Source organism: Sphaerodactylus townsendi, linkage group LG13, assembly GCF_021028975.2.
Source record: "Sphaerodactylus townsendi isolate TG3544 linkage group LG13, MPM_Stown_v2.3, whole genome shotgun sequence".
Classification (NCBI taxonomy): Eukaryota; Metazoa; Chordata; class Lepidosauria; order Squamata; family Sphaerodactylidae; genus Sphaerodactylus; species Sphaerodactylus townsendi.
The window spans coordinates 52750981-52771474 of record NC_059437.1 but is presented as its reverse complement, the minus strand read 5'-3'; the positions used below and the strand labels follow the sequence as shown (position 1 = coordinate 52771474).

Genomic DNA, 20494 nt, shown 5'->3' with positions numbered 1-20494 from the left:
TCCACACAGCCTGATCTCCTTGGGTGGGCTGGGGAAGGAAACCTGGCAGGTATATACAGGAGGAAAGCCCCCCCCCCCGCCCCCCTCTGCATTCTGCCCCTCCATCTCCTGAAAATGGCAACAGGCAGGTGCAAAATACACAAACCACAAGTTTCCCTGCTTCAGCTCTGACACTTGTAAATATTGCCGGAGTCCCTGCCTTCATGCAAAAACAGAACCAGTCTTTTATCCCCTCAAAGAGTAACACGTTTATTGGATGAGAAAACTTTTGTGCCCGCTTTCAATGCATCTGACCAAGTGGTTTTCAGTTGACAAAAGTTTTCTCTTCGGTAGAAGGGCTCGTCTTTTAAGGTTCTGCACGGCTCCAATTTGTTTCGGTTGTGACTGGGCTAGTGCAGAATTATAACCAGAAGTTAATACCTGAAGGTAAATGCGTGATTCCCCCTAGGGTTAAATCCAGCCAGCCACCTCCTTCGCCCTCTCTCTCTCAATGAGGGGCCAACATATTTCCTTGGTGCTAAGAGCCTCATCCATGCAAATGGATTAGATTCTAATTCCTGCCAGTAAAGCAGGGATTCCTGCCTCCCCCTGCGGCCCCCCGCATTGCACCTGGGGGCCAAGAGACCCTTTGCAAAATGTGGGGTGGGGGGGGGGTCTGCAGTGGGAAGGGAGAAAGACGGAAGAGGTGTTTTGCTGGCATGATCGCTGTCCTGCTGTCGGAACAGCACTGCAGAATCCACCCCAATGTTTTTTCAACCATCAAACATTTTTCACATCGCAGGGAGAAACGGACAAATGAAACAAAATCAAAACAAACGGTCAAAACAAAGAAAAACAGGAAGAGAGCAGCATGATTGTCAGTGTTTTAGAGCACCTGCCGCCTACTGAATTAAAAAGCTTGTAAAAACAACAACAACAACAACACACACACACCAACAAACAAGAGAAGAACCGGGATTCACCAGCATAATTAAACACAAACCAACCAGGAAATGCCCCAAAAGCCTAAAGGGAGAGTCGGCAGAAGGAACACAAAAATCACTGAGAAGACAGGAGAGTTATTACGAAAAAGCAGGGGGAAAAGGGTCGGGAAACAAAACGAAACAAAAAAACGAGGCGGGCAAAAGGCTGCAGACCTGGCAAGGAGCGCATCTCGTCAGTCCGTCCATCAGCAGCGGTTACAGGCAGAGCAGCGGGCAAGCTTGCACTGGCATTCAGAGGGTTAAAAGCATTGGCACCGAGAGGAGAGTGCTCGTCCCACTGCTCGTCATATTTACCCATTAGGGCCTTCCTAATAATTGCCTCCAACCCCATGTTGGTACTGGAATTTTCTTGGACCGACTGGCTCCTACAACTGATTAACCCTGGGAGATGCAGAAGGAGGGGAAGAGAGAAAGGGGGAGGGGGGAGGGGGAGCCAAATAAGGGGAAAGAGTGGATGGATCAGGGAGGAGGGAAGAAACAAACAGTCAGCACATTCTTGCAAAGGAACAGACTCCGCCACCACTGCCTCTGTCCGTTCCCCCAAAACATATGCAATTCCTCGACCCTGCCCCAGAGATGGCGCAGGGAGGCCAAAGGGAAACAAAAACTGCTTATGGATTTTTGTTTCTGGAATGATGCACACACATTTACATCTCTCTCTCTCTCTCTCACGGACACCCACGCACAAACCACAAGCGTGCAGTTTCTTCCCCAAGGCTGAAGGGCAGGAGTTGATGGCTTTAGGCTCATCCTAGAAAGACAGTTTCGGGAAGCGGCTGAATTGCGGCGGTTGCTGAGCGATGATTTAGCTACAGGCTGGGTCAGGTTATCCCTGTGGATAAGTGGCCCCTACAGAGGACTGGTAGCAACACAGGCATAGCCTGTGCTTGAATTGGGAGGGGGGAGGGATTCCTGGAAGGATGCTGTTCCTCCCACTGTGATGGGATCAGACAAAACGTGGGCTCAGTGTGGAGGAATTTCAAACATCTGAACTCATGTGGACGTTTATCTTCTGCAGAGAGCCAGCTGTGGGCCAGACAGCCAATTAAATGGTAGAAAGAGAAGAATTACCCACAAGAGATGCTCTTTTTGTCACAGCGCAAGGGAAGTTCACGGGACAGCAAACAGTCTTTTTTATTTTATTTTATTATTTTATTATTTATTTATTATTTAGATTTGTAGACTGCCCCATCCCCAAGGGGCTCTGGGTGGTGCACAACAGTGTCAATAAATATACAAGGTATATCAAGGATCACAATAGTGACCACATTTACTAAAATCCATTAACTGCTTTGGATCAACAGAGGAGTTATTTGCTCCTGGGAAAAATGTTCACTGCAAGAGAATTCCTGCCTTCTTAAAGACCCTGAACTGGAAATAAGGTTTGCTGAAATGTCCAGATGCCATGAGGGGGCGGACGGCTCAAACTGTCCAGTTGCAACCGCTAAGTGTGCGCGAGACAAACATCTGGCCTCCATACGCGGCCAAATTCCCCTTACCTCGGGGCAGAGTAGAACAGGCGGCCAGGGGAGAACTCACTCTGGGGTCTCTTGGCTCATCTGTATGAGTTTCTTAAGAAGCAGTGGCGCAGTGGTTAAGAGCAGGCACACTCTAATCTGGAGAACCGGGGTTGATTCCCCGCTCTGCCGCTTGAGCTGTGGAGGCTTATCTGGGGAACTAGATTAGCCTGTATGTGGAGAAATGGGTTCCTTCCCGCCCCCCTTCTCCTATCAGGTATCATAGACTTGGAGGACTTAAAAGTTGCCAGAGGGACATCAGGAAGAGCTACCTGACCTAGGAGGAAAAGATATCTTGACCCAGCCTGACCAGGTGAAAAGAAGGTGGGGTCAGGTAACTGATAAAAGTGCTGGGAGCAGAGAGGTGAGGTTCTTTCTCTTTCTGCTGCATCACTGAAGGGAGCAGACCTCTTGGCTGGACTTTGAAGGGAGCAGCCATCTTTGGACCATGTGCTCATCCAGGTAATGGGAACTCTTCGAGAATTGCCACCTTCTAGGCTTTAAGGGCCCACCCTCTTTTTAACAACTGCTAGGGTATGTTTAGGGAGAGGGACAGAGGATTTGCGTTTATATCTCCTTTGTTCTGGAAACCCTTGCTCAATCTGGCGCAGTGCTAAAACATACTTGTGACCATTTTATTTTTAATAAATACTTTTTAAACCTTGGATCTGGGGAACAGTTTTCTGTACCACGAATGCCCCCACTGTCTTGGATGTGCTATCTAAATAGGAGGGGGGGAGGAAGACTGGCAGGTGGCAAACAGCTTTTCCTCTGGGACTTCCAATCTGCCCTGTGGAATCCGGGAGAGGAGAACCAGGGGAAACTAGTCCTAACGGTTGGCTGGTCCTTATGGTTGGAAAGGAAGTTGGGGAGCCCTGACCTTCCCCAGCGGGCAGTTCCTTAAACGGTCAGATGGTGGCAGCGGTTTACCCAGAGAGAAAGCTAGCTCTCTCCAGGAGAAGTTGGCAACCCCCGGTAGAGGCTTGGGAGTGGAATAGGGCCTGCCAGGCAAAGCAAGCCACACTGTGCACTCCAACACACGCCAGCTGGGTGACCTTGGGCTAGTCACACAGCTCTACGGAGCTCTCTCAGCTCCACCCACCTCAAGCGGGGGGAGGGAAAGGAGATTGTAAGTCCCTTTGAGTTTCCTACAGGACAGAAAGGGGGGTATAAATCCAAACTCTTCTTCTCTTCTTCTTCATTCAGAGATAATTTCAGTACAGGAATTTTGAGTTGGGTAGCAAGAACGATAAACTGAAGAGTGACATGTTCACAGCACCATGTTCTGTCACTGGGATAATTCCAGTTTCTCTTTCCCTGTTTTAAGTTAATCCTTTTAAACAAATCTAGCCTGTAGCAGGGAAGCCTGAGGTGAAACTGCAGGTATCTCATTGGCCAAGGGACTCAGCTGCCTTTTGCACCCCTCACCCGAGTGTCGTCCCCCCCCCCCGCCCCGCCTTGCCTTCTGCTCCTGCAATTTCTTCAAAGTCCACCCCCTCCCGCCCAATTCGAGTGCTGTGGGAATTAAGAGATTCGTCATGGGAGGAAGGGCACGGAAACTGAGTGGTGTGGGTTTTGTGTTGCGATTGTGAGTCGTCAGAAGCCATGCAGTTATGGTGCCGCAGTGCACAAGGATGGTAGGAGGCACGCTGGGTCAGACGTTTGCCAGTCACCCTCAGGGCAAGAGGGACGAAATAAAATAAAAATAAGAGAGGGACAGCAGTTGCTTTGTTTGGTTTTTTAAATCATTCCCACTTCCTACGTTCCTTCTACTTCCCTCCCTCAGGTGATTGGCCCGTTTTCCACTCAGCTGCCTTGAAGGACATTCCTTGACATTCCAGCCAGACATATTTTTTTTAAAAAGGGGTGCAGGGGAGAGAAAGCCCTCTCTGCCGTTTTGTGCGCCTCTCAGTCACTACAGCTCAGCAAACGGGCTGGGCAGGTCTTACCTTCGCCTCGCTTTTCGTAACTGGAGTATCAGCAACCGTGGCTCATGACATACAAAATGCCTAACGGTTGGAGGGCACGCTACTCATCTCAGAAAATTCCACATGAAACGCAAGAGGTATAGGTAAACACAAGCGCCAGAGATTACTCTGTTCCAGTTGGTGGCCAATGTGCACAAGGGTTGAAAATCTCTGTTCCGGGTTGTCCAATATCTGGAGGCAAAAAGGGAAATGGGGGGGGGGGGGGAGAGAACGACAGAATGAGGGACAGTCTTTGATATGAGTGCCATCTCAGTACGGCTGATCATATAGAAGAAGAGTTCTAATCTGGTTCACCAGATAAGCCTCCACAGCTCAAGTGGCAGAGTGGGGAATCAAACCTGCTTCTCCAGATTAGAGTGCACTTGCTCTTAACCACTACACCACACTGGCTCTCAAACATACCACCAACATTAATTGCCCTCCTGCAAACCCGCCCCCCATTAATTCCAACTAGAGAAATTGCTGACAAACACCATCCCCAAGTCTCCTACATTGGCTCTGGAGGTTCACTTTCACTTTGCATTCTCTCTCCCACTGAGAGAATGCAAAGAACTTTATTTCAAACCAGCCTTTCTTTTAAAACAAGCCTCTTTTTTCCATGCTGCAGCAGCAGTGGCAAGAAGAGAAAGGGGGAGTGAGTGTGTGTGTGTGGAGTGGGAGAGATCTGTGCCTTTAAGGCTTGATTTGATGGGCAGAGCTAAGAGAACTAGGAACTGAGAGCTAACAGAGTTCAGCCGGCTGTGGTCTGCCTCCTCGCATGTAAACAGAAAAACACGACAAGAACCCATTACAAGTTCACTACATGGTGAAGCGCCCTGATATAAGCCTTCCATGCATAATGGGCCCTTGTGATGCAGGTGAGGCTGAGAGAGTTCTATGAGAACTGCGACTAGCCCAAGGTCACCCAGCAGGCTTCATGTGGAGGAGCTTGGACACAAATCCAGTTCACCAGATATGAATCCGCCGCTTATGTGGAGGAGTGGAGAATCAAACCCAGTTCTCCAGGTTAGAGTCCACTGCTCTTAACATCTGTACCAAAATGTGAGGCATTATCCATTTCTCCCACTTAAAAACAAAAATGCAAGCAAAGTCGTCACAAGTTTGAGAATATCCAGAGGGAAATCTCTCATCCCTCACGCCTTGCACCATTTTCTTCTGAGAGGAGAGAAGATCAAGCTGATAGCCACTGCTCTAATCACAGCAGGGCTAAATGAAAAAAATTCTGGGCTTATCCAATCCATGAGAAGTGAATGAATGGACAGACCATTTCAACAGTGAAACATTCGTGGCAATTAGAAAATATAACGCTGGCCTGCACCTTTTGGAAGACGGTCTGAGAGAGTAGCCGTGCTAGTCTGTGGTTAGAACTAGATTTGCGTCCAACTGGTTCTGGTGGGTTTTCCGGGCTGTGTGGACATGGTCTGGTGGATCTTGTTCCTAACGTTTTGCCTGCATCTGTGGCTGGCAGCTGCAGAGGTGTATCACAGAGGAAAGCTCCTTCTGACATAGTGATTAGAAAAATCTTTATGCATTTTCCCCTTACGCACAGTGTAAGAGACTTCTCGCTGTGATACACCTCTGAAGATGCCAGCCACAGATGCAGGCGAAACGTTAGGAGCAAGATCCACCAGACCACGGCCACACAGCCCGGAAAATCCACCAGAACCAGTTGAATCCGGCCGTGAAAGCCTTCGACAATACACAGATCTGCGGCCAGACCATCAAGATTTTCGTGGTGCCAAGTTTTCCTGATTCAAAACTCTGACTCTTGAAAAGCACATACTGCAAAAATCTTGTGGATCTCTGAAGCGCTACTGGATTGAATCTCCTTTATGGAAGGTGTCAATCAGCCAGTCACCCTTTCAGCTGAAGGCAAAAATGCAAAAACCAACCTATTTAGAGCACCCCCGGCAACGGCTGCCATAACTCAGCCGTGATCCCATGTCGGTTACAGGAACAAACCCCTTCAAAGCTAGGGAGCACTTACTGTATTCCACCTCACTCCTGCTGTTGGTACTCAGTTTCTTGATCATTTCTTGCTTCTTGGACTTCACCATGGCTGAATTGCTTTCCGTCAGCTTGCTGAAGAAGGCCGGGGGCTGCACGTTGTTCCCGGGGGACTTGGAGCCCATTCTGCAGAGTCGAAAGGCTGTTAGCTTGCTTCTGGGGGGGTCAAAACTGACACCATCCCCTTTGGACCTGATGAACGGCACCGCCAGCATCGGGCACAGGAAGGTACTGCTAAGTCCTGCCCCCTGGCAGAATGCACACTGCCAACTTCTGGAGTTCCTAGCAACTTTTCTTCGCCATTTCCTCCACTGCCTAGCCCAGTGGTGGCGAACCTTTGGCACTTCAGATGTTATGGACTACAATTCCCATCAACCCCTGCCAGCATGGCCAATTGGCAGGGGCTGATGGGAATTGTAGTCCATAACATCTGGAGAGCCAAAGGTTCGCCACCACGGGCCCAGCCTGTCCTCTTTGCTCCTATCACAGTTTACCTCTTCCCTGACTGCCTCTGGGCAGCCCTGGGAGTGGGGTCCAGAGAGACACAGCAAACAGTAGATACTGGCAAAAAGGCAGCACCTGTTGCAGCACCTTACAGGCCTTCTCCCACCTTGGTGGCTTCCTTCCAATGGGCCACAGGTATACCTGTGTGCTGGGTGCTTGAGCTGAGGTTATAAAGGCCTCCCACCCAAACTAACTGAACTCGAGGGAAGAAAAAAGGGGGAAGAATCTGGCCACCTAACGGAAGAGAGACGAAGCACGGCCAGGGCTCTAAAATGACCCTTGTGCAGCCGGGCAAAAAGGAGTTCAACTGCTCAAACTCATTAGGACTGACAACTTCTTGCCACTGGGTGTGTGTGAATATGGATCAAACACACCCTTCTCTTGTTACGTGAAAACACCGCCCTCCTATTTACTTATGTAAACTTATTTTAACTTGCGTATGCTGCAATCCAAGGAGCTACTACAGGTATGTCTGCGAAGAACACAGTTTTCTCCGCAGACATAGCTGTTGTAGCTCCTTGGACTGGGTCATATGCCCTGCCCACCCCACAAAGACCCACCCCTATCCCCTGCCCACTCCACAAAGCCACCTGACCTTGTTTGCAATTGGTCCAATTGGATTCACACACACACACACCCCTTTGCTTGGAGACACAGAATGATCCAGGCTTTTGGGACAGTGACGCAGCACGCAAAAGGTGCTGCTTGGCCTATCCTCCCCTTCCAAGCTAAAACTGACAGCATTCTGTGTGTGTGTGTATAAAGTGCCATCTGCTGTCAAGTCACAGCTGATATCTGGCAACTCAGCAGCGGTTTCAAGGCAAGAGACCTACAGAGGTGGTTTGCCATTGCCTCCCTCTGCATTATGCTTCTGGACTTCCTTGGTGGTCTCCCATCCAAGTACTAACCAGGATAGACCCTGCTTAGCTTCTGAGATCTGACAAGATCTGGCTAGCCTGGGCTATCCGGGTCAGAGCAACAACATTCTACCGGTAAGCATGAGCAAGGATGGATCACCAAACAAGTCAGTAGTTGTGGGTTTTCTGGGCTGTGTGGCTGTGGTCTGGTAGAACTTGTTCCTAATGTTTTGCCTGCATCTGTGGCTGCCAGGTGAAATTGACCATGCTGGCAGGGGCTGATGGGAATTGTAGTCCATGAACATCTGGAGAGTCGCAGGTTGCAGACCCCTGTACCAGTCCATGGCCACACATCCCAGAAAACCCACAACAACCAGTTGAATCTGGCTGTGAAAGCCTTCGACAATACAAGTTAGCTAATGCTTTGCTGGGCATCACCACGCCACGCTTCCGTGTGTGCATGTCAGATTGGAAATGTGGGGGGGGGGGGGCAAACCAGCCCATAGAAGCCACCCACCCACACCCACACCCACCCACACACACACACACCCCGCCATGCTGCTGTGCCTTCCTGGCTCTTCCCGCTTACCTCTGCTCCAGCTGTTCCCCTTCTCGATATAGGATGGGATACGTGGCGTTCTGCAACGAGTTGGGCTCTCCCATCCCCTCTGGTGGAGAGATGGGCTCTATGCAGTTGTCGGAAGCAAGCGCTTTCAGGGGCTCGGGAGACCTGAGGAGGCAGGAGGGAGAGCTGGGTGAGCCAGACTGTTGTCTTTCCTGGCTAGGATTGTGGAACAAGATGAAAGCAAGAGCCACCAGGCAAAAGTGGACAGTTCCAATCAGAAGACACAGAGCACTGAAGACTAGCCGGGGAGGACAAAGTGAAGCAAGGCCAGTAAAGGAATGGCTTATGAAGCCTGAAGTCTGTAAACATACTGGCAGGCAAGTCAACTGCCCCTTGGTGGTGGTGGTGGTGGAGGAGTAGTAGTAGTTTGGATTTATATCCCCCTTTCTCTCCTGTAAGGAGACTCAAAGAGGCTTACAATCTCCTTTTCCTTCTCCCCCACCCCCAACAAATGCCCTGTGAGGTGAGTGGGGCTGAGAGAACTCCAAAGAACTGTGACTAGCCCAAGGTCACCCAGCTGGCATGTGTTGGAGTGCACAAACTAATCTGGTTCCCCAGATAAGCCTCCACAGCTCAAGCGGCAGAGCGGGGAATCAAACACGCTGGCTCTTCTCAACAATATAAAACTAAAAACTTCAAATCCCCTGGAGAAGTTAAACGTGTTTACCTCTGTCCCCAAGAGATCCACAAGGCTGATAACAGTGCACAACTGTTTGGTTGGACTGCGCCTCTTCCAGTTTATAACCCACCTGGACTGCACCTCTTCCAGTTTATAACCCACCTGATATATTGGGCTAGGGAAATCCAAGCCACAGAGAAGTGACTCGACGGGAAAAGGGACCGGCATGGTGACGCGGCCTCACCTCTTGGATCCTTCACTCTCTGGAGAGATTCTGGAGGCTGGGATGTGCTCCAGCTGCTGGGCGTAAGCTTCGCTGGACGTTCGCTGGAGGTCCAGCACAGGACACGGAGCTCCGGGGAAGGAGTACACTGGCGACTGGATGAGGGAGTTGAGCTGCTGGGGATGGTGGCGGGTGTAATCTTGCGTGATCACCTCCTGTAAGAAAGGATGGCAGCTCAGTGATCTTTCCTTATACAGTACACACAAGAGGCTAGGGGATGGGGGGGGGTCTTGGGTGAGAGGTGCCACCCCCACAAGGCCCTGCATGGGCATCACTGACACTGCCCACGGGCTTTAGCCCTTCCAAAGGGCTCTGGGCACTTTACCTACATGGCGAAACTTTTCGAGACCGAGTGCCCAAACTGCAACCCAAAACCCACTTATATATCTGCTCTCGCGCCAGTGCCTTAAACACGGCAATTTAACCTGAATACTGAGGATTTCGTTTAGAAAAAACGGTTGGCTCCAAGGCATGCATTACTTGGGAGTAAACTTGGTGGTAGTCGGTGGCTTTGCTTTGAAGCAACCGTGCAACTCTTCCACCGGGTGAATCATGACCCTCGGAGGGTTTACTCAGAAGCAAGCCCCATTGCCAGCAACCGAGCTTAATCCCAGGTAAAGGATCACACTTTAGTACTTTGCATGAAAATCAGTGGGGTTTAACAGCGCTTAATAGGGTTACCTACACTGCTTCCCCAAAAGTAGGTCTTAGGTTTAATGGTAATAATTAAGCCCAGTGGCCCAGGCAGGCCTAGATGTGTGTGTGTGGGGGGGACACTCTGCGCGTGCCCACAGAGAGGGCTCAGAGTGCCACCTCTGGCACCCGTGCCATAGGTTCGCCACCACTGACCTTCAACAATTCCCCCCTTCTCTTTTTCCATAAGCAAGAAATCAGACTAGCTCAGGGGTCTGCAACCTGCAGCTCTCCAGATGTTCCTGGACTACAAATCCCATCAGCCCCTGCCAGCATGGCCAATTGGAGAGCCGCAGGTTGCAGACCCTTGGACTAGCCGCTAGCAGGGGTGTAGCTGAGTAAAATGGCACCTGGGGCTCACTCTGGGCACTGTCACCCCCTCCCCCGCAGCTGCGCCCTGCCTCGTGGCAACTGCACTCTGGCCTGAACTTCCCATGGGGTTCAGGGCAGAAGTATAGCTGAACACCGACCAGCAGGGCTGGCCTTGACCCGAGCTTTATGAGGAGCTTGGGAGTTGGGTCAGCCCGGCTTGCCCCACCCCTTGCCCCGCCCCCAAACTCCATGTGAAGTTTGGGAGTGGTGTGGGCCTGTTCAATCCTGGCCCAAGCAAGCTTGTTTTCTGCTGCTCTGGAGACTAGGACCAGGAGTCATGGGTTCAAGGTGAAGGAAAAGAGATTCCACCTAATCATCAGAAAAAACTTCCTGACAGACAGGGCTGTTCGATGGTGGAGGTTTTTAAAGAGAGGCTGGATGGCCATCTGTCAGCAGTGCTTTGATTGCGTGTTCCTGCATTGCAGGATTAGGACTAATAAAGGAAACCTTTTATTAGTCCTAATAAAGAATTAAGACTAATAAAAGGAAACACTTCTTCACACAACGTGTGATTGGTGTTTGGAATATGCTGCCACAGGAGGTGGTGATGGCCACTAACCTGGATAGCTTTAAAAAGATTAATGGAGGAGAAGTCGATCTCTGGCTACCAATCTTGATCCTCCTTGATCTGAGATTGCAAATGCCTTAGCAGACCAGGTGCTCGGGAGCAGCAGCAGCAGCAAAAGGCTATTGCTTTCACATCCTGCACGTGAGCTCCCAAAGGCACCTGGTGGGCGAGTAGCAGAGTGCTGGACTAGATGGACTCGGGTCTGATCCAGCAGGCTAGTTCTTATGTTCTTATTGCAGGGAGTTGGACCTGATGGCCCTTCCAACTCTACGATTCTATGAAAACCACCCTTGCGCATGAAAGGCACAAATTAATCGAATTTAGTTTTTTGGGACTTGGGCTTTTGAAGCAGCTGTTCCGGCTGTCTCTGCACGCTGCATCTGCAGAGTTGATTACAGAATGATTCCAAAGGATGCACCCACGTGAAAAAGGTTTCTCTAAACAGATTAGCCATGCTGTTTTCTCAAAGGCAATTCCCTTCAGCAGGAAAACAAATCCATCGCATGTGAAGTCTCTCAGCAAGAGAGGCAGGCAATTCTGTCCGGTGGAAAATTCCCACGTTTGGCAGCCATGTTTGGAAGAAGGAATCCCCACATCTAGCTTGCGGTTGCAAGAACTGTTCGTTGCAACTGGCCTTTACGTGCCAAACACACCCTTATCAAAGTGCGGGCCCAAGAAGCCCGCGGCAGGAAGAAAAGTGGCAAGGGCTAATTACACTGATATGCTGAGCCAAGGTGACAACTCGCTGGTTTCCTTTGGCATTTTGTGATCCCTGTATCTGCTGCCCAGGTGAGTGCTGACCATCGGGGAGCTGATGGAGCTGCTGCAGGTGAGAGATCTCAGCGGCAGAAGACTTGAGGGGACCTGCAGAGAAGAGAAAAACGGGCACAAACAGCCCACGATCAAGACACTGGAAACTTATCTGAGTCAAATCCATGTTTTTCTTTCTTTCTTTAAGAAAATTGCGTATATAATCAAAGGTGGGATTTGCCAATTTTCTTAATGTCCGGAAAAGGAAGCCCTCTCTTAAGCAATCGAAGGCAGTCTGCCAAATGGTCTGCCCAAATTAAGATGATAGCAAAGGGTGCCTACCCATCTGGGGACCAGAGTTGATGATGGAAGAGTTTAGATTTATATCCCCCCTTTCTCTCCTGTAAGGAGACTCAAAGGGGCTTACAATATCCTTTCCCTCCCCCAAAACAAACACCCTGTGAGGTAGGTGGGGCTGAGAGAGCTCCAAAGAACTGTGACTAGCCCAAGGTCACCCAGCTGGCATGTGTTGGAGTGCTCAAGCTAATCTGTTTCACCAGATAAGCCTCCACAGCTGAAGTGGAAGGCGGGGAATCAAACCCGGTTCTCCAGATTAGAGTGCACCCGCCCATGTAGGTCGCAACGTCTACAACTTGTAGATTGTAGACCTTGTGGACAATACTTGTATGTTTTGTGCCGCACCTGTTGTCACACAGTACAACTTTACACAGCAACAGAAAAGTGGAAAGGACACAAGTTGCATGGAAATGTGCTACTTCTACACAAGTCTGCAGAAACTAATTAATTTCGGCGTAGCTTCAAAGCAGAGTGGTGGAGGTACACACAACATTCATTATTACATCCTTCAGGTGCATCTGAGATTCTTTTTTAAAAATTGGAATACAACATAAAACTGAGACAATCCTGAGCGTAGGATCTTGTGTATTCCACTGATAGGCTCACCAAGATCTGGTTCAGATTCCAGTTAACTATAAACTTGATGGCAAAATCCAGATTTACTGCCTCGGGATGTGTGGAGTGGGCCAATGCACGAGGGATAATGGAACAGCCCCCTTGTGGGGCAGAAAGATGCACAGCGAAAGGAGTCAAAAAGACAAGAGGGGTAAGAAATCCCCCTCACCTGGCTGCTTGGTCCGGAGGTTGGGCTCTCCGCGTCCCCTCTCCACATCCTGGGGCAACTTTGTCCCTTTCTCGTGTGGCATGCTGGGAGAATTCACGGGGCTTATTGCTTCAATGCCGTCAGGGCTGTAACTTCCGTGGAAACCTGTAGGGCATAAAAGGAGCCAGGATCTTAGATCAGGACGAGAGCCCCTCGATTCCAAACGCTGCTGCAAAGACTTACCGCAAGGACAAAAGAAACCTTTAAAGACAAGTTACGCCTGTAGGTCTCCCCCAATCCCCATTACCTTGTGGCTCAAGCCCCAGTTTCTTTGCCTGCTCCAACTTCTGGGGCAACTCGGAGAGAAATGTGGTGGCACTTATCAATGGAAAAGGAAAGAGGCATACCAACAAATGTATTGACTTTTCAACAATAACAACAACAACAACAACATAGTTTTTAAAATGCAGCTAGCATTTCTCCCTCTGCCAAAGAACTGGAAAGTTGGAGGCAGGGTGAAATGCCATCTACTGTAACAGAAACTTGAAGGAGAAGCAAACAGATTTTCTTCCATAGCTAAAACCATCTGCACCCTTTGAGATCCATTAAGATTTATTGTATGATTTCTCTTTCATATCCCAGAAAAACAAGGTAAGATTTTTTTTTAAAAGACCATGGGGTGGAATGGGGAAGGAGAGGCTATTCCTCTGTGGCAAGAGTATGTATTTCAAGGTTTGAAATTTCTACCCACATGGCTGGACTCAACTGGTTGTTGTGGGCTTTCCAGGCTGCGCGGAAGTGGTCTGGTAGATCTTGTTCCTAACATTTCACCTGCATCTGTGGCTGGCATCTTCAGAGGTGTATCACAGAGAGAAGTCTGGCCACAGTGTATAACAGACTTCTCTCTGTGATACACCTCTGAAGATGCCAGCCACAGATGCAGCTGAAACGTTAGGAATGAGATCTTCCAGACTATGGCCACGCAGCCTGGAAAGTCCACAAGAACCAGTTCTACCCACAGCATTTCCAATTCAAGGATCTCAGAGTCAAGGGTGATGTATCTCTTCCTGACTCCCTGGAGTGTTTTCTGTTCAGTCTGGTAGACTGTACTAAGATGGACGGACCAATGGAATGAATCCTTATAAGGAGGAAAGAAATTGAATTGGGGATTTTCAGCATTAAGGCTATCCACCCCCACGAGAAGTTGCAAGAGGCCCTAAAAAGTGTTTCCAAGTTCAGGTGGTAGCCTTGTTCCTTCCATCTGCTCAGACTGCTTGGATCTCCTAATGGAGCTGCTAGCTCCTCTAGCAGAGTTTTTGCACAGTAGCTGTCTGCTCTGCCTACATCCTGGAATGTACATTAAGGAGACTTGTGTGTGTGTGTGTGTGTGTGTGTGTGTTTACGTAGGGTAGTGTGCAGATTGGCAGGACCTGCTCTGGAGGGGAAGTTCACAATAGATGGCTTTTTGGTCTCCCTCCAGCTCCACAGATTCTTCTCCATTCTGCAGTACCAGGGAAAAATGCATAGCTGAAATCCTCTCCACCCCAGGAACGGAAATTTCTTTCCCGCAGGAGCCTTTCCAGAAGACAAATAAGGATGCCTCGAGATGGCTTTGGACCACTGCTTCCAAACTCCACCTCTCGCTCTTCCCGTCACCGTAACTCTTCGACGCTATGACTTATAAGCCCAGCCTTCCCGCCCAGGCTCAAGCCGTATTCAAACCCCAGGAGACCCTCTTCTATCAAGAACCCAGTAACATCAATTTGCAAAAGCACTTTGAGAGCGATCCAATCCCAAGGCATTAGTTTTATCTACCCGGCAGTTCCCATTCACATGCACCCCCGACCGCCTGATGAATTCACATTCATCTTTCTCATATAATCTTAGCAGTTTTTCCCACCGTGATGACAACAACATGTCAGGAACAGAATAGTATGCATGAAAACAAAAACTGGGGGGCGGGGAGGGGGGCAAGTTTAAAGAAAATAGGCATGATGCGGGGGAGAACATAAGACAGCTTTTTCTATGAAATGCCACTTAGGAACATAGGCGCATGATATCAAGCAGCCAGCCCCCATAAATGTGAAAAACTAAATCAAAACGAAACGATGGGGTTGGGGAGGGTTGGTGGGGAGGGTGGTTTTTTTGGGATTTTTTGCAATGCATTTATGTGCATTTCCTTTCGAAAAAGGCCACGACTTGCGAGTACGACCCCGCCCCACCCCAATTTCTTACCATCGCTATCGGCGTTGTTATTTAGCGAGCTTCTTTCTCGCTTCCCCTTATCGCAAGAAATTTGGCGCATGATAATCACATCTATGAAGTTGGCCGCTGTCATGGTGGTCTTACCGAGTGCTCGGAGCTCCTGTTCCTGCACAGAAAAGCTTTTACTCAGACTCTTTTCTCTACCGAGCTGCTCGCTGGCTGGCACCGCGTGCAGGGACGGGTCCAGGGGGGAATGGTGGAGCGGCGGGTTTTTCCCCTGTCCTCTGCTATACGGGTGGGCAGGCCCTGGCCCAGAGGAGGGGACCGGCCTGGGCTCCATGGCTTTCAGGGGCGAAGATGACTGTTCCAGGCCGGTCCCAGCAGACAGCTTTGAGGCGAACATGTTGTTGTCAGCCTGTGGGCGCTCTGTTTTGGAGTCTTGGGGCCGGGAGGCCTCCTTCTGGGCATGGGCAGAGTCCATCAAGGGTGCGTAGGCATCCATGCCACTGACAGGGACACGCAGCGCGGATGCGGTCGAGAAGCCGGAGGAGCGGACTGGCGACGTGGTGGTGGAGGAGGATCTGAAGAGAAGAGGGAGAAAGCCAAAATCAGAGGTGGACTGAGAAAGAGACCGGCGTTTACCATCACGGTTATACTGCTGTTTTGGCCGCCATTTCAAAATTGGAGTGCTGTGTGGTTTCCGGGCTGCATAGCCGTGTTCCAGTAGCATTTTCTCCTAAAGTTTCGCCTGTGTCGGTGGCCGGCATCTCCAGAGGATCCAGAGGATACGTATTTTTTTATTTTGCTTAGCACAGTGATGGTGAACCTTTTCGAGACCGAGTGCCCAAACTGCAACCCAAAACCCACTTATTTATTGCAAAGTGCCAACACGGCAATTTAACCTGAATGCTAAGGTTTCAGTTTAGAAAAAATGGTTGGTTCTGAGGTGTGTGTTACTCGGGAGTAAGCTTGCTGGTAGTTGTTGGCTTTGCTTTGAAGCAACCATGCAACTCTTCGAACGGGTGAATCACGACCCTAGGAGGGTTTACTCAGAAGCAAGCCACATTGCCACATTGCTTACTCCCAGGTAAAGGATCGCGCTTTAGTTCTTTGCATGAAAATCAGTGGGGTTTAACAGTGCTTAACAGGGTTACCTACACTGCTTCCCCAAAACTAGGTCTTAGCTGTAATGCTAATAATCGAGCCCAGCAGCCCTGGCCAGCCTAGATGTGTGTGTGTGGGGGGGGAGTGATTTTCCACCCCCCACATGATGAACTCTGTTTGTGCGTGCCCACAGAGAGGGCTCTGAGTGCCACCTCTGGCACCCATGCCATAGGTTCGCCATCACTGGCTTAGCACGTCTTTGGCCCCAGTGGGGACCCGATGTCATTTAAAACACTCCCTCTTTCTCCATGTTATCCTCACAGCGACACTGTGAAGTAGTTTAGATGGAGAGTGAGCGACTGGCTCAAGATCGCTCAAGTGAGGCTTTCTCCACAGAGTGGAGATTCACGCCACATCCCACACTCCAACCACTATGCCACCCTGCCTCTCACCCCAGACTTTACGACATACCGCAGAACTGATGGGGTAAGGCTTTCTGAAGACATGATCTTCATGTTCGTGTTGTGCAGCACACTGGGGCGTTGCTGGATGTTCTCCTGGGTGCGGGGAGAGACGGGGGAGTGCTTGTGGTTGTGAGAGTGCGTCGACAAACGGCCGCTGCTCTGGTCTGTACCTGCCAAGAGATATGATGAAGCCACAGTGACAAATCTAACACGGGAAATTTCACACAGTGCAATGGAGCTATTTCTAGCCAGCATCTCTTGCCCTTCCTTGCGAGGGCATCAAACATATTATTTTGTGTGTTTGTGTGTGTTTGTGTGTGTGTCTGTGTCTCCCCCCCACATATAACTTTATTTGTTAACATCAAAACATCAAACCTCAAAGTAATTTATATGTATTTTCACTACCTTACGATTTATTTATTTAATTTTATTTAAACGTATCCTTGACTTACCTGGCCTCCAGATCGGGGCGTGCTCCACAGTGCTTGTGGTTTGCAAGACAGACTTCTTGCGCTCTTTTTCACGCTCACGCTCACGCTCCCGATCTCGTTCTTGCTCCCGTTCGGAAACCGAAGGTCCTGTCTGTTTGGTCAAGTGTGTGTGGCCTCCTGGGGAGAAACAGCTACTTTCACGCAAGTCCTTTTAAGCAATTTTACGTTATCAAATCGACACAACGGCAGATCTTAGAAAGGAATGTTGAAATACCCTGGAAAAGGGAGGACGGAGAGTGACAAACGTTTCTCTCCTCTTGCGGCAGCAGGAGCTACAGCTGGAGGAGGAAGGGAGACTGGTGATTGGTCAGGCCAATCTCTATTCCCACCCTTCCTGGTCTATTCCCGAGCAGGGGTGGGGTTGGGGCGCCCGGAGAAGATATTGTCCTTGGGCGCCATTCCTCACTCCCCCCCCCCCAATACACCTCTGCGCGGTACCAGAGATGCCTGCATAATGGTCCCCTTTTCTCTCCCTGTTATTTTAAAATTCAAAGGAGGAATGGACATCTCTTGTAACACACAGTTATTGCTCGGTAAAGGCACAAGGCAGTTTTCAACTGGGGAGAATGGCAACCAGACCCAAACACATCAGCTTCACACCATTGTGACAGCTTGAAGAAGGAGAGTTGGTTTTATTACCCCCCCCCCATTTCTCTACCTTTAAAGAGTCTCAAAGTGGCTTCCAATTGCCTTCCCTTCCCCTCCCCACAACAAACACCTTGAGGTAGGTGGGGCTGAGAGAGTCCTGACAGAACTGTGACTGGCCCAGCAGACTTCATGTGGGGGAGTGGGGAAACAAATCCAATTCACCAGATAAGAATCCACCGCTCATAGAGGGGAGTGGGAATCAAACCCAGTTCTCCAGGTTAGAGAGAAGCAGTGGCGTAATGGTTAAGAGCAGGTGCATTCTAATCTGGAGGAACCGGGTTTGATTCCCAGCTCTGCCGCCTGAGCTGTGGAGGCTTATCTGGGGAATTCAGATTAGCCTGTGCACTCCCACACTCGCCAGCTGGGTGACCTTGGGCTAGTCTCAGCTTCTCGGAGCTCTCTCAGCCCCACCTACCTCACAGGGTGTTTGTTGTGAGGGGGGAAGGGCAAGGAGATTGTGAGCCCCTTTGAGTCTCCTGCAGGAGAGAAAGGGGGGATAGAAATCCAAACTATTCTTCTTCTTCTTAACCACTACAGGACACTGGCTACTAGAAGAGGAAAATGTGGGTCAGCAACTCACTGTTCTCGGGCTGAGCCAATCAGAACGGCCAGAAGGTAGCATTTAGCTCTCCAATTCAAAGGTTGTCAGGTGACACCGATGGGTTTCCAGATGGCTCCATAAAGCCTCTGCCCTGGTTTGATAGGTACTTTCCTCTTCAATACTGACAGATCGTGGCTGGATCCGCTTCGTTGGTGACCTGCTCGCTTGTTTTCCGGCAAACTTTTCTGCCCACCCAGACTCTTTCCCCCTCCCCCAGATTATCCAGACTGCCAACAACACGCTGTCTGGCTTGGACGCCCACAGTGAGTCTAGCGCAGCTCTGATTACAACACGACTGTAAGCCAGCATATGATTTTTGCATTATCTCTATGTTATTGCCCCACCTTTCCTGTCTTCTGTGCCTGTCTGGACCAGGAGCCTCTTTAGCCAGCGAGCTTTAATTCTCTTTTTAAACCACGCAACAAATTCCAGGCACCGTGTTATGAGTCGTACTACCTGGGGAGAGCGGGGAGCTGCTGTGTCGGCTGCTGAAGGCCTGAGGCGCACTGTGGATGTAGGCGATTCGATCCATGGAGGCAGCGGAGGCGCCAGGGGTGGGAGGCACGAGCACCGGCAGGTGTGGCACTTGAGACAGGTCGATTATTCCTGCTGGGTGGACCAGGAAGGGAGAAGGAGAGAACAGACACACAGATGATGATCCAGGTTGGGTGATGCTTTGTTATTCAGGCAGTGACAATAGGGCCGCACCTTCTGTGGCATCCCAGAAGCATAGTGACTTGCACTGTGCGGTTATCCCTTCCCCCTCGCGACTTCCCCCCTGGCGGTTTCAATATATCAAATGCCGCAAATGACAAGGAAAGGCCGGCAGACGACACGGAGAAATACCACAAGCTCAGAAATGCATAAAATATATGAACAGTATTGTATAATAGCAACACGTTTTTTATCTTTTAATACCATAAATACACACAATTTCTTTTTTCAAAGTTGAAATAAAAGACATTTTGAAAATTCAAGACCTCCTCTGGTACGAGGGGAGGGCCAAAAATATTTAGGCGGATTTCGGGATGACTTGTGTACTTGCCTATGCAATTTGGCCTTCTAGGATTTCCGGGAGGCATTAAAGAAGGCAACACTGGGAGTTTCCTCACTCACCATGACCCCCCCCCCCCCATGCCGCACGGTGCTCTCAGTGCGCGTCATTTCTGGCGCGCGCCCAGGCGTCCCCACGACCCCGCCAAAAGGCGCCGTTTACAAGAACGTCAGGAGTGACGCGCACTGAGGGGGTGCGACAGCGGCAGCATCGGGGCGGCTGCGGTGTCGCCGCCCCTGTCGTGGGGAGTGCCGGGGGACCCCACGCTACTTGAGGAGAGTAGCGCGGGGGTTAAGGTAAGTGGGGAAAGGGCCACTGACTAAAATGGTCCATCTTGCAGAGAATGATAGCTATCAGAATGAAGCAGGCCACGGAAGCCGGTGCCTCAAGAGATGCATTAACACAGTGAAGACTCTTGCAACATGTTGAAGGTTACGTCACTATCATAACCTTCAAAACGTTGCAAGAGTGTTTACTGTGCTAACGCGTCTCTTGAGGCACCGGCTTCCGTGGCCTGCTTCATCATGTCTTTGGCCAACGGCCTCTGGCCTCCAACAGCTGAGGCCACGATATCTTTAGAGGCCACAGGGCTCTCTTGTTGCTGCTACTACAGACAAGCTGCCCGTCACCACCCTGCCCAACTCCACCCACCCATCACTGTGGCAGACAACGTTTCTCACACCTGCTGCATAGTTGAGTGCCAGGGAGGGTTCTCGTGGGGACAGGCCACGCAGCAGGTCCGCCCTCTGGGCCATAGCAGTGGCTGCCGCATTGTGGTGCATCTGTTGCGAAGTGATGTAATCGTTGATGATCGTCTGCCTGTTCTCCATGGCAGCCGTGTCTGGATAGCCCCGGATGAGGTATGGAGGATACAGGTGGGGGTACGTCGGGCTGGGAGAAAGGTGTCTCGGCAGGTAGTAGGCAGCAGCTGTAGGAGAAGAAGCCAGGAAAGAGATGAACGGAGGAACTGGTTTTGTCAAAGGATTTCATGGCCGGGATTTGCGGGTTTTCCGGGTTGTATGGCTGTGTTGCAGCACCATT

At 50.2% G+C, this 20494-nt stretch overlaps 1 protein-coding gene across 1 annotated transcript in view; it reads right to left on the bottom strand.

Annotated features, from left to right (window-relative positions):
* The window catches only part of NCOR2 (nuclear receptor corepressor 2), a 343452-nt gene that overhangs the window by 6745 nt on the left and 316213 nt on the right, over positions 1-20494 (bottom strand). The window contains 12 exon segments of the mRNA XM_048513864.1: positions 1137-1367; positions 4600-4659; positions 6476-6621; positions 8446-8586; positions 9345-9538; positions 11732-11880; positions 12908-13051; positions 15122-15672; positions 16667-16829; positions 17112-17267; positions 18856-19008; positions 20136-20381. Coding sequence (XP_048369821.1) covers positions 1137-1367; positions 4600-4659; positions 6476-6621; positions 8446-8586; positions 9345-9538; positions 11732-11880; positions 12908-13051; positions 15122-15672; positions 16667-16829; positions 17112-17267; positions 18856-19008; positions 20136-20381 — 2334 coding nt within the window.